Genomic DNA, 11,384 nt, shown 5'->3' on the forward strand with positions numbered 1-11,384 from the left:
ATCATCTACTGCGCTTCACATCAAAACCTACACATAATGTCAACAAAACGCAAAGCGCCGGTCAAGCTGGCCGCTCCCGTCGCTAGAACCAGCGCTCGAATCCCTAACAAGTCCGTCATCGACGAGTCAAAGGCATCCATCGCCGGACCCGACGCCCTCCAGCCCTCGCAGGTTGAGACCATTGAGATCTCGTCCGATAACGACAGCGACGAAGATATCTCCGATGCTGAGAGTCTAAAGGAGGAGCAAGCCGCTCAGGAAACTGCCGTGACAAGCACCCGCCAAAAGGCCGCCAAGCAAAAGCCCAATGGCCAGTCTAACGACGAAGAATCAGACGCTGAGGGAACATCGCCTTCTTTTGGAGAGCTTCTCCGTGCAGAGAACGATATCATTGATGTACCTTCCGCACTCAACGGCGCAGTCGTCTCCCAGCCTTCGAGAAATGCCATTGTGGCCCCAACACACCAGTCCCTTACCACCGTTCTCTCTCAGGCCCTCCGTACCGACGACACAGACCTTCTCGAGTCGTGTCTGCACACCACCGATCTCCCTACCATCCGCAACACCATTGAGCGCCTCGATAGCGCTCTAGCCGGTACTCTTCTTACCAAGCTCGCCGCTCGCTTGTACCGCCGCCCTGGTCGCGCCGGGAATCTTATGACTTGGGTCCAGTGGACACTGGTCGCCCACGGTGGTGCCCTCGCTTCTCAGCCCAAGGTTATCCACAGTCTCAGCGGCCTGCAAAAGGTTCTCGCCGAGCGCGCCAAGGGTCTTTCAAGTCTCCTCGCCCTGAAGGGCAAGCTCGACATGCTCGAGGGCCAAATGGATCTTCGTCGCAAGATGTCGCGCCCCGGTCTTCACAACGGCGATAACTCGGACTCTGACGAAGATGACGAGGATGTTATTTGGGTTGAGGGTGAGGACGATGCTGCGCGCACGCCTGGTCGAAGGCGAGGCCTTGACACCGAGTTTGACGATTCAGATGACGATGTTCCCATTACCAACGGCTTTGTTGGTGACTCTGACGACGAGGAGGATTCAGCCGGTGAGGAGGACGACAGCGATGCCGAGGAGTCTTTGGACGAGGATGAGGTCAACCATGACGATGTGGACGAGTCTATGGGTGAGGATGAGGAGAGCGATGTTGAAGCTGCATCCGCACCACCATCCAAATTGCAAAAGACCGCTGGTAGCTTTGGCAAGCGGAGGTAAAGCAAAGGATTTCAAAAGCATGTAGAAGACTGAAAAGGGGGAGGGAAGGCTTGTTATCATCCTGGCGTTGGTCTTGTAGACATTGGGTTGCTTAATTTTTCTGTATGTCTGTTTCTTGCAATATGACGAGTTGATACCTCCCCACGCATTGCATCACTGTTGAGTATCTGGACATTCGTAGTTTTGGTCATATCATCGTGTTCGTCCTCCTAGTCTAGAACTACATGCTGCCGGATTGAAGACGCAATCCCAGAATAAAAAAACATATTAAAACGATTAGATTGTCAAAAAAATAGCTGTGCCCTTCCAGCGTCGCAAGTATTTCCAGCGCCATGCAATGCTAGGTGCCATGCAGAACAAGAAAAAGCAAATTCCTCAAGATGTTATCCCACCATTGACCTCTATCCACAACACCTGTAAAAAGCTTCTCCTTCCCTTCTATGTTTCCTTAAAATAGTACATTGAATGTATCTTCCAGATGTGTCGTCTTAGAAAAGGTACTTGCAGACCATGCTAACAGCCGACGAGCTATTGAACTGCTTAAGGGTGCACGCCCTGACGCCATTGTTCGATTCTGTTGCTAGAACCACCTTGACCAGGCATTTGCATACCAGGTTGCAACATGCCTCCACCATAAACACTCATTGCACCAGCGCCGTAAGGGCTCATGCCGTTGGGCATGCCATTATACCCCATGTTCATCGCACCCAGGTTTGTAGCTGACCCGCCATATGGGGCCTGTTGCATGGGGACCCCGTAAGTACTGAACACAGCGCTCTTTCGGTGGTTAAGTGCTGGTTGATTGAAAAGTTGCGTATGAAGGGCAGGAGAAGACATGGCGGCTTGGGAGTTCTGACCACCAAGACCATTGTTGAAAGTACCTCCAAGGTAACCTCCAGATTGCGCATTGCTAGGACCACCGAGAGCCTGCGGCATTTGGCTTCGATAAGCGGCCATCTTAGCGTCACGCTCTCTCAGAAGCCTCCTCTCATGTTCCATACGAGCGCGCTCCTCCTGGGCTTGGTTGATCTCCCTTTTAGGATGGGCAGAGAGAACGCTGGACAACTGGTGCATGCGCCCGTTGATTCCTGGGATCGGTGCCTCAGCCTCTTCGGCGCTGGCGTTTAGTTGGTTGAAACTCATCTCACGCTCACGGGCTTCTCGCTCAGCTTGTAGACGTTTTCGTCGTTGGCCCAGGGTTTCCTCCTCGACCAACTTGGGCTTATTCTCTTCCTCTTTCTTCTTCTTCTCTTCAGGATCCTCAAATTGATTGAGGAGCTCAACGGAGAACGCACTGCTGACAGGCCGGGCTTTAGGTAGAAGGTTCTCTGCTTCCTCCTTGGCCGCAAGCCGTCGCTTTCTATCAGCAAGAGTCTCTCCCTCAAACTCGTCATCCTGCTCAGTTGATGCGTTTTGTAAAGAAAGTTGGGCCACAGATTGGTGTGCCGAGTGGGGAGTCGTGGGGAGATGATTGGCACTGAGGTTGTTCATGCTAGGCCTGTGGCTAATTATCATAGATCGAGGATCCTGGCCATGCAGACGAGCTCGGCGGTGACTGAGGGGTTCGTTCTCTTCCATCTCACGACGCTCCATCAGACCAATAGGGCGTTGAAGATCCATAACATTCTTTGCACCTTGGTTACGTGCTGCAATGACAGCCAGAGGAATATCCTCATCATCGGAATCCTCATCAACAGCTTGTGCCTGACCTTCTTCCCATGCCAGGTTGATACGCTTGTTGTTTCTTGCCTTCTTCTGAGTTTCGGCGACAGCATCCATCTCCAACAGTGTTGCATGCATACCTCCTGGGAATGTTCGCTGCGTGCGTTCTTTTTGCTGCTGCTTTCGCAACTGTAACTCGGCCAAGAGTGTTGTTGGGGGTCCATTGTAACCTTCCTCCTCAGACAGGTCCTCAGCTTCATCTTCGGCTTGTTGCTCATCATCACCATGACCATCGCTACGACCATCCACGCTATGGGCGAGTCCATCATGCTCATTCGTATTCCTGTCAGCGTTGACAGGTCCCAGCCCAGACTCTGACTTGTGATCCTTGTCATCATCACTGACATGGCTGTGACGTTTGCCAAGCCACATAAAAGAGGAACTCTTTCTGGCATGTTTCTTATCGCCTTCGGGCTGAAGAACCGTGGATGCAGCAACTGAAGCTCGCTTCTTTTCTTTGCCGTAAACTTCCTTTCCAAGTCTGCCTGCACGTTCATGGTCGGTAAATGCACTGACAGGGGCGTTTGCCGAAGCATCTAGAATGCTTTCCAGGGTGGCCATGGCTGAGCCATCCTTAACCTCGATCTCTCCTTGAGTGTTGTCGGGTAGATCAAAGTAGGCGCTTGCTCTGAGTTGTGGAGGCAAGTTTGACATTCTTGACTTTCGCTTGTCAAGTTCGTTCCGAGACAACCGTTGAGGGCGCCTCAGTGTCTCAATCGGAGCATTGGAATTGGCTTCAGGTTGCACAGCAGGAGGAACATCTTGATCCGAGTGGACAGAACGAATTGTCTCTGGTTCCTGGCCAAAATTGCCGAATCCATCGGATGATAAAGCAGCAAATGACTCTCGATGACCAGCAAGAGGGTCAGGGAGCCAGGAATCTCTCGTAGTATCGCGCTCTTGTGCCTTTGCATCGGCATCCATCATCTTCGACTGCCTGTTGCCTTCGAACATAGCACTCATCACCTGGGAGCGACGCTTATTTCTTTCATTGGCCTTGGGTTTATTGGACAGTTTGGGGGGTAGGTTGAGCATTGCGGGAACCCGCGCAGGGTAGTACAGCATTTGTTGGCCAGACTCGGGGTCAAAGTAAGACTGTGGCCGAACATGTTCGGAATGGCTCATTTGTCGCTGTCGAGGTCGGGGCTGGGGTTGAGGCTCCAAGTCATCGGGGAGGGAGTAAGGGTCATCTTGATCAGGCACCCAGTGAACGCCATCAAAGTCACCAAATGCATCCTGGCATTGTTGGAATGTTGTATCTGAATGTGAACTTCCGGGTCGCTTAGGATCCCTAGACTCTTGATCGGCAAGAAGACCAGTGCTCGCATCGGGCTGCGGATGCTCGTTCTTGGAGTTCATAAAATCATCGTCTCCCATCATATTTTGAAAGACGTCGGTGGCGGGCATATTGGCATCACGGAGCTCATCGGGGAGGAGAGATTCACACTCGGGGTTCTTGACCGGTGTTTTGTCGGCCATGTCGAGGACGTCTTGAGTTAGTGCAATAGGCTCTGATTCCGAGATCTCGGCAAGCGAGACCTTAGTCGACCGGACACTTCTAACAGATGCTTTGCCTGGGCCGTGACGGGATAGAACAGTATCGAGATCAAAGTCTGGTCGGCCAGCCGAATTCTTGGATCCTGATCGAAGACGTCCGGTAAAGGAGTGATTAGGCGAAAGTACGTATCCACCGGGGGAATAACCACCGTGGCGTGCAGCGTTATTTGTAGAAACGATGGAAGAAGCGATGGAAGGATGTCGTCTTAGTTGTTCGATAGCGGAGCCGGTGTTACTGGTGTAATCGTCGATGGACCCTGAGGCTTTGACGCTGGCAGCAAGGATGGAAGAACGTCTGCTATCGGATCGCTTTAATTCAGTGTGTAAATCTCGAATCGCATCGTCGATGGAACTGGTCATAGACAATCGTTCGGCGGTCGCTTCGAGTTGTGCGATGTTCCCGACGTATGCTCCAGATCGGGCCTGGGAGGTGATGTCGGGAGTTGGATGTTGGATATTGAGCGAAGGTGAGTCGGGCACTGTACGAACAATGGGCCTTGGCGTGGGCTTGACAAAAGTCGTATCGAGTTTTATGCCAGCGACTCGAGAAGAAAGGGATGTTGTGTGAGAGGGAGGAAAGTCGTTGTCGCGGGAGTCGTGTGAGGAATGACCGGTGCGGTATCTTTGATGTCCAGGGGGAACAGAATTGTTGCTAGTGGAGGCCGTGCTTGACATGGCCTGGGTGGCGCTTTGAGGAGCACTACAGTGGCTGCTTGCCTGCGCTGGTGCTGTGGCTATCCCTGACGCAGGGAGCCTTTCCACCGATAAAGGTCCTATAGATGCAGGAGCAGTCTCGTATTGCTGATTTTTGCTCGAACTATCTATTCGATACTCGTACTGATCGGAATGAAGGCCCCTGAAACCAAGACTGGGCTCGCCGGTATTTGATGGGGCGATGCTATTTTGGGTATCGAAGCCTGTCGTGTTTGATGCAGCTCCCGCTGGCGAGATGATTTTTGCCTGCGCAATGACCTCTAATGGCTTTGTTTGGCCGTATTCTTGAGATGTCTGATACGATTGCCGATTGGAAGTGTGTTGTAACTTTGATTCCTTCTCGACTGATCCAGAAACATTGTCCTCATGAGCGGCACGTGTCTGTTCGGCGAGGCCGCCATCTGTATTTGTCCCTGTACATCCAAGAGGATCTGCGTTGCGTTGGCTCTTAGTGCTATGGTCCGAGGGTCTAGCGGGCGACCCCGCTGTAATCGCTGGCGATTGGCTGGAAGACACTGTAGGTTTGTCGATACCAGCACTAACACTACTTGACCCAAGACCGCTTGCGATGAACTTGTCGATGTCAAGAAAGCATGAATCGTCCATGATGCTGAGTGGTGTTGATGTTTGGTCGGCCAGCGACTGAAACGAGACCAGCTCAGGGCTTGTTGTTTGAGGCGTTGAAAGAGGAGACGATAGCACAGGTTCCATAAGGGTGTCGTCGTTCTCTTGGCCGCGGTCAGATATTGTAGGCTTTGGAGAAGTCATGATGACTGATTGGCGAGCGCAAACGTCGAGCGATCCTGCGCCAACCGAACAAGGCAGGGAGGAAGCTGCCTTTGTGTTAATTCTTATCAAGCAAGGATGCGCTTAGCATCCAGATCGCCGTGACAGACAGGGAATTGGATATAAATGGACAAGATTGGCCAGATTCGGTTCCAAGTACCCGAATGTAATCGAGGACGAACGGGCACAGCAGCGCAGCACAGCGAATGCACTGACAGCTGTTATCGAAGTGACTGCAGTCGTAGTGTGGTAATGAAAGGTCACGGGTCAGCAACCCATGATATGCTGGGCTGAAGTCGGTGTGCTTTAATGATAGCTGGCTGCAGGTGTCGCAGTTTCGGTAGTAGTTTGCGATAGTGGGAAGCCGGTGTCAGACCAGGGTCGAGAGCTCGAGCGCAAGGACGTTGAAGCTCTTGAAGCTGTTGGCGGAGGAGAATTGGAGAACAAAAGGTCACGGCGCGACAACGCGAAGATGTCTAGAAGTAAAGTTAGGATGGCTGGACCAAAACGGCGAGACTTTTGTTCAGAGTTTGACGAACGGATATTTGAAGGCAGGGGTCCTTGTAGCAACGGGAACAAGGCGGGAAGCCAAAAGTCGACTTTTATATAAGCAAGACGGAAATGGCTGGAGAGTATAATAACTATCGCCAGCGCAGCACAGACTTGCACTGACAAAGGGAGACGAATTAGCTGGATCGAATTGGTAGTGTAGCGCAACGCACAAGCCAAGCGGAAAGGTATCCTGGTGTTTCAATGCTGGGTCGCGTCGCATGGAGAGACAGGATGATCCAGGTACTGAGCGAACCAGGTACGCTCGGAAAGGCCCGCAACTCAAGACAAAGACAGAGATAGACAGACAGACAGACAAACAAATAAGAAGACAGATATGAGATGAAATGAGGCGATGCAGGGAACCAGAGAAAAAACGTGGCTGCGAGAAGAATTGGCTCGTACCTGACGGCGCGCATTTGCATGCGCAGTGCAACGAGGAAGCTTTAAGAAGACGAGTCAATATAAGCGTTGAAGCGCAGTGCAAGGTCGTGTATGTACCTCTCGGGTCAGCCAAGTACCTTAAGGTACGCAAGGTCCTAGGCGTACAAGAAGCAAACAACGAGATAAAGGGTCGGTCAGAGTTGTACAAGTCGCGGTACGGCTGATGTTGGCAGAGAGATTGGCCTCCACTGCCTGCTGTGGTTGCGTAACAATGGTATCGGCGCAAAAGAAGAAAAGAAGGACTGACTGAATTGGATCCAGTGTCGCAAAGCTGTAAAAAGTTGGAAGTTGGAGAAAGGATGCTTCCATGCCCGTTGACTTAAGTGGGACGATACCAAGACTTTTTCACCGGCCAATTCAATTCAATTTCGATGGACAAGACGTTTTCTGAATCGCGCAGAGTAAGAGTGAGTGAATGAATGTTGTTTATGGAAAAGTCGATGTAAATAATCTTAAACCTAAAACGTACATAGAAACAGAGTTGAGGCTTTACTCCGGACAAGGCAGATGTTAATGATTGAAAACGGCATGGGATGCCACACTCTACAATTTACACTAAACCCGCCCATGAACAAGTCTAACTTGATCAATGCTAAAGGGAGAGTCTGGTAAACCAATGCATGCTTGGATGTGCTATAGGGCTCAGCTGATATTGCAGCAACAGCATCCCTTAATCCCTTCGCGATAATGCCTTTGCTCTTGAAGATTGGATCTCTATGAGTCTGTAAGAAATGACCAGATCGCGATGCTATGGGTCTCTTTTCTCTCTTCCATCCACTCAATTCAATGTACATAACCATCGGAAACTAGAAACGCCAGTCTCCACAAGATTGATCCTTCTCTTCTCTCCGTCGACCAATGATCTAATACCGAAAAAAGAAACAAAAAAGAAGACTTTTCCCTCGCATGTTTTACCTCGTTTCGCATGCGGGCCCAGGCTTATCCCCCAGATTTCTCTACCCTCCATCATCTAACAAAATAACAAATAATCTTCCAATGAGCATCAACGAGATGCCATTTTCTGACTGTGGCTTTAGATAGCGCCGTTGATGACTGTCGAATCCTACGCTGGAACAGATACCCACCATCTTTCGTCATGCGTGCCCTGTTTTTTTGGTTCCCCGGAAGCGGCAGAGGATTTCAACGCCCACTCTACCGAAGAATCCGAATCCACTCGCGGCCAAGTTTCTAGTCCCTGTTCCTCATGGCCTTTGAGGTTCCCCATAGGCCCAATGCTACTTTTAGTGCTAGTCCCTGGGATGCTCCGCTCAAACTGCAGAGCAGCCGCAGATGGCTTGGGCTTGGGCTTGGCTGAAGCAATGTCGCGGTGAAAAACGAACGGTGTGCACGTCAAGATTCGTCCATGATGATCAGTGATGACGACGGATGTCAGACTTGGAGCTCGTCCCGTCCCGTATCGCTTATACCAATAAATAAATGATCAAGTGGTAAGCAATGTCTTGGCTTGTAACAGCATATCAAGGACTTTGATATCTTGGCTACCTCTCAATCTCGATCATCGACAGGGGTTTTAATGGGCACACCAGAACTCTGGGCCGTTTTGACCAGGGTTATCGTGGTTTCAACTCCAAAAACGCCTCCCTCAGTTCGCAACGGCCAAGCCTCAACGACACAAGCTCTTGTCAACGTTTTCTCATCTGTAAAACCGCCGTTCGCGGACCTGTTGCTGGTTTCATTATCTTGCCAGCCACTATTGCAGAAAACCACATTGTGGCGCCTGCAACCCTGGCTCACCACGTTGAATCCTGGTCATTTATAGAGGTGGCAGCCAGGGAATACGTTGCTATCTCATCATTTCATGCAGGGGCGTGTGGTCCTTTGCATCTGCGTTGCAGCTCTAAATTGGTAGACTCTGAAACCAAGAAACAACTCAACTCTGCGTAAGAGAGCCGCTATCTTCCGGAGGGTCCAGTTACATCGTGACGTTACTGTTGTAATCGGCTTCTTGTCCAAAACCCGGGTTGCCGGGTCACGTTTTTGTTATGAATGTCCTGAAACAGCGGCAGTTGGGGCACTATTATTAGGAGAGCATTTCTACTATTATCTTGAGTCATGTTGCTCAATGGCGATTCAAGACTCAACGGACAGATGTTTAATCAGATTGGCGAGGGAAGGCGACTTGGGACCTCTACTACGTGACGAAAAGACTGATGTCAATTTAGTATAACGTAGTATAGATTTGGTAGACCTTTGGTTGTATAGTTCTGGCATCTTAGCATAATATCAGAAGATTTTTGCTTCCAAGGGCAGGCCAATGCTTCGTAGGGTGCTTACTTCTGTGCTATCTTTGACCCTGTAGGTTTGATGAAGCAGAGATGTCCGATGGGGTGAATAACGTTTCCTTCGCGTGGTTCAATCGGTACCTGGATCTAATCTTGTATTATAGCCCGGGGAGATCATACTCAACCGCATATCAACATATTTATTATACTCAACGGTGGCACTCCATACTTTCGCCCTATGGGTAATAAGCGTCTCAACAACATTTCATGCATGTGAAAAGGCATTGATCGAGTAGTAGAGAGCATGTAGCATGAATAGTGATCGCTGCCCTTTTTCGGGGATCAGGGGAAGCAAGAAAACTTGAGACCTCTATTCTATGTGACAAAAAGACTGAGGTAAATTTAGGTAGGCTTAGTATATAATTATTGCTCTTTAGATTAGGTTATTTTGACACCCTAAGTTTAGGTCAGAGATCTTTTGCTCTCTGAGGACCTCAACTCTTTGGCTCCTGTGGTTGTGGCTGTGTTTCTGCCTCCTGCTCTGCCTCCGATTCTCCTGCAGATGGTGGATTCTCCAATCTCTGCCGCTCATCCATTGTAAGCTCGCTCTTAGCGGACCCAATCTGGATGAACGGGATGAGGAGCAACGGAATCGATGCCACGCCAAAGGCCAGCCAGAATGCCACCTTGTAGCTTTTTCGAAGTCCCAGATTCGCCGTTTCTGCAACCGCAATGTCTGCAATACCAAGGAAGAAACTGATTCCCAGAAACAGAACACTGTTGATTAGAGCTCCCGCGAGCCCCTGTCTATGGCTTGGCATGTTGGTGGTCAGGAAGATGTTGCTGACTGTGAATGTGATGTCGATGCCGATGGTGCAACATACCATTGCCGGGAAAACCCAGGCCCAATAGTTGGGGTTCTCAGGCATAAGGGCAAACAGCAACATGGTAATCGCATTGGCCAGTGACGAGATGAACAGCAGCACTCGCCCTGGTAGGAAGTGCAGTGTGAAGCCTCCAACGGTGCCAATGATGAGACCACCAACGCACATGGGGATGTACCAGACCGCAGTTATGAGTGGTGATCTGTGCAAGACCAACTCCATATAGAAGCTTGAGTAGAAGAGGAAGAGGCCAAAGGTGCCGAAGGCCATGAAGAGCACGGCTAGCAGACGATTCATACCCTTAGGCGCAAAGAGGTCGGCGGGCAACAGAGGAACTCGGGCTTTATGCGTTTCGACGTACCATGCGCTGGCCAGGAACATGACTCCGAGGATCAGTGTGACGATGATATAGGGTGTAGCCCAGCCGTGGGGGGCATGTGAACTATCCGTCAGAGAGTAGACAACAAGGAGAAGGCCAGGAACAATAGTTCCAACACCCCACCAATCCATGGTGATATCACTCTTTCTGTCGCGGAAGTCGAAAGGGACAGCGAGAAGGGAAACGGAAGAGACAACGGCAAACACGATAGTGCCGATCCAAAAATACCAGCGCCAGTCAAGATACTCTGCTGTTAGACCTGCAACGAAGATACCAAAGAAGAACCCCAGGGGTGCAAATGCTCCGTACAGAGCAAAGATGAGATTCTTTCGAGGTCCGGGGCGATAATATTTGCCCATCAGCATAACGCCACCAGGGAGATATGCCGCAGGGCCGAAGCCTTGGAGGGCTCGACAGAAGATGAGCATCATGTAGTTCTTGCTGAATCCCGCAATGAGTGCCCAGAGCATGAACCACAGAAGACCACCATTGAAGACGATGTATCCGCCATACATATCGCTTAGGCGGCCCATGGGTAGAAGCATTGCTCCTGTTATAAGAGAGAAAACACTTGAAGGCCATGTTTGTGAAGCAGCTGGGATATTGAGTTCTTCGGCTAATGGTGGAAGGATAACATGAAATCCACTGACGAAGAATTCCTGATGATGTCAGTGCCTGCATTGAACAGTGGTGGTGTGGTGTAGAACAATGATTATGAGATATAGGACTTACAGCCATTAACATGGAACAAAATACAGAGAAACCAAACCCTAGCTCGGCCCATATCGACTTAAACACTTCAGGTCGTTGACGACCGAGCTTCTCAACGTCCATAGAAGAGTCCCGGCTTCGTCCAGCCTGGACCCCGGGATTCTCTTCGTCAGTTCGACTCAT

The 11,384-nt window shown here is 50.4% G+C and overlaps 3 protein-coding genes across 3 annotated transcripts; 1 reads left to right on the forward strand and 2 right to left on the reverse strand.

Moving 5' to 3' along the window:
• Positions 1-36: 36 nt before the first annotated feature.
• On the forward strand, positions 37-1,212 carry FSUBG_4332 (UTP5; the record flags this gene model as incomplete). Its single annotated transcript, XM_036682310.1, has 1 exon — positions 37-1,212. One exon carries the CDS (start codon positions 37-39, stop codon positions 1,210-1,212), a length of 1,176 nt encoding a protein of 391 aa, XP_036540152.1.
• Positions 1,213-1,752: 540 nt separating this feature from the next.
• On the reverse strand, positions 1,753-5,973 carry FSUBG_4333 (uncharacterized protein; the record flags this gene model as incomplete). The annotated part of the gene is made up of 1 exon (XM_036682311.1): positions 1,753-5,973. One exon carries the CDS (start codon positions 5,971-5,973, stop codon positions 1,753-1,755), a length of 4,221 nt encoding a protein of 1,406 aa, XP_036540153.1.
• Positions 5,974-9,721: 3,748 nt separating this feature from the next.
• FSUBG_4334 (multidrug resistance) lies at positions 9,722-11,384 on the reverse strand (the record flags this gene model as incomplete). Its single annotated transcript, XM_036682312.1, has 2 exons — positions 9,722-11,149; positions 11,223-11,384. 2 exons carry the CDS (start codon positions 11,382-11,384, stop codon positions 9,722-9,724), a joined length of 1,590 nt encoding a protein of 529 aa, XP_036540154.1.

Source organism: Fusarium subglutinans (assembly GCF_013396075.1).
Source record: "Fusarium subglutinans strain NRRL 66333 chromosome Unknown NRRL66333_c0000039, whole genome shotgun sequence".
In the NCBI taxonomy this organism is placed as follows: domain Eukaryota; kingdom Fungi; phylum Ascomycota; class Sordariomycetes; order Hypocreales; family Nectriaceae; genus Fusarium; species Fusarium subglutinans.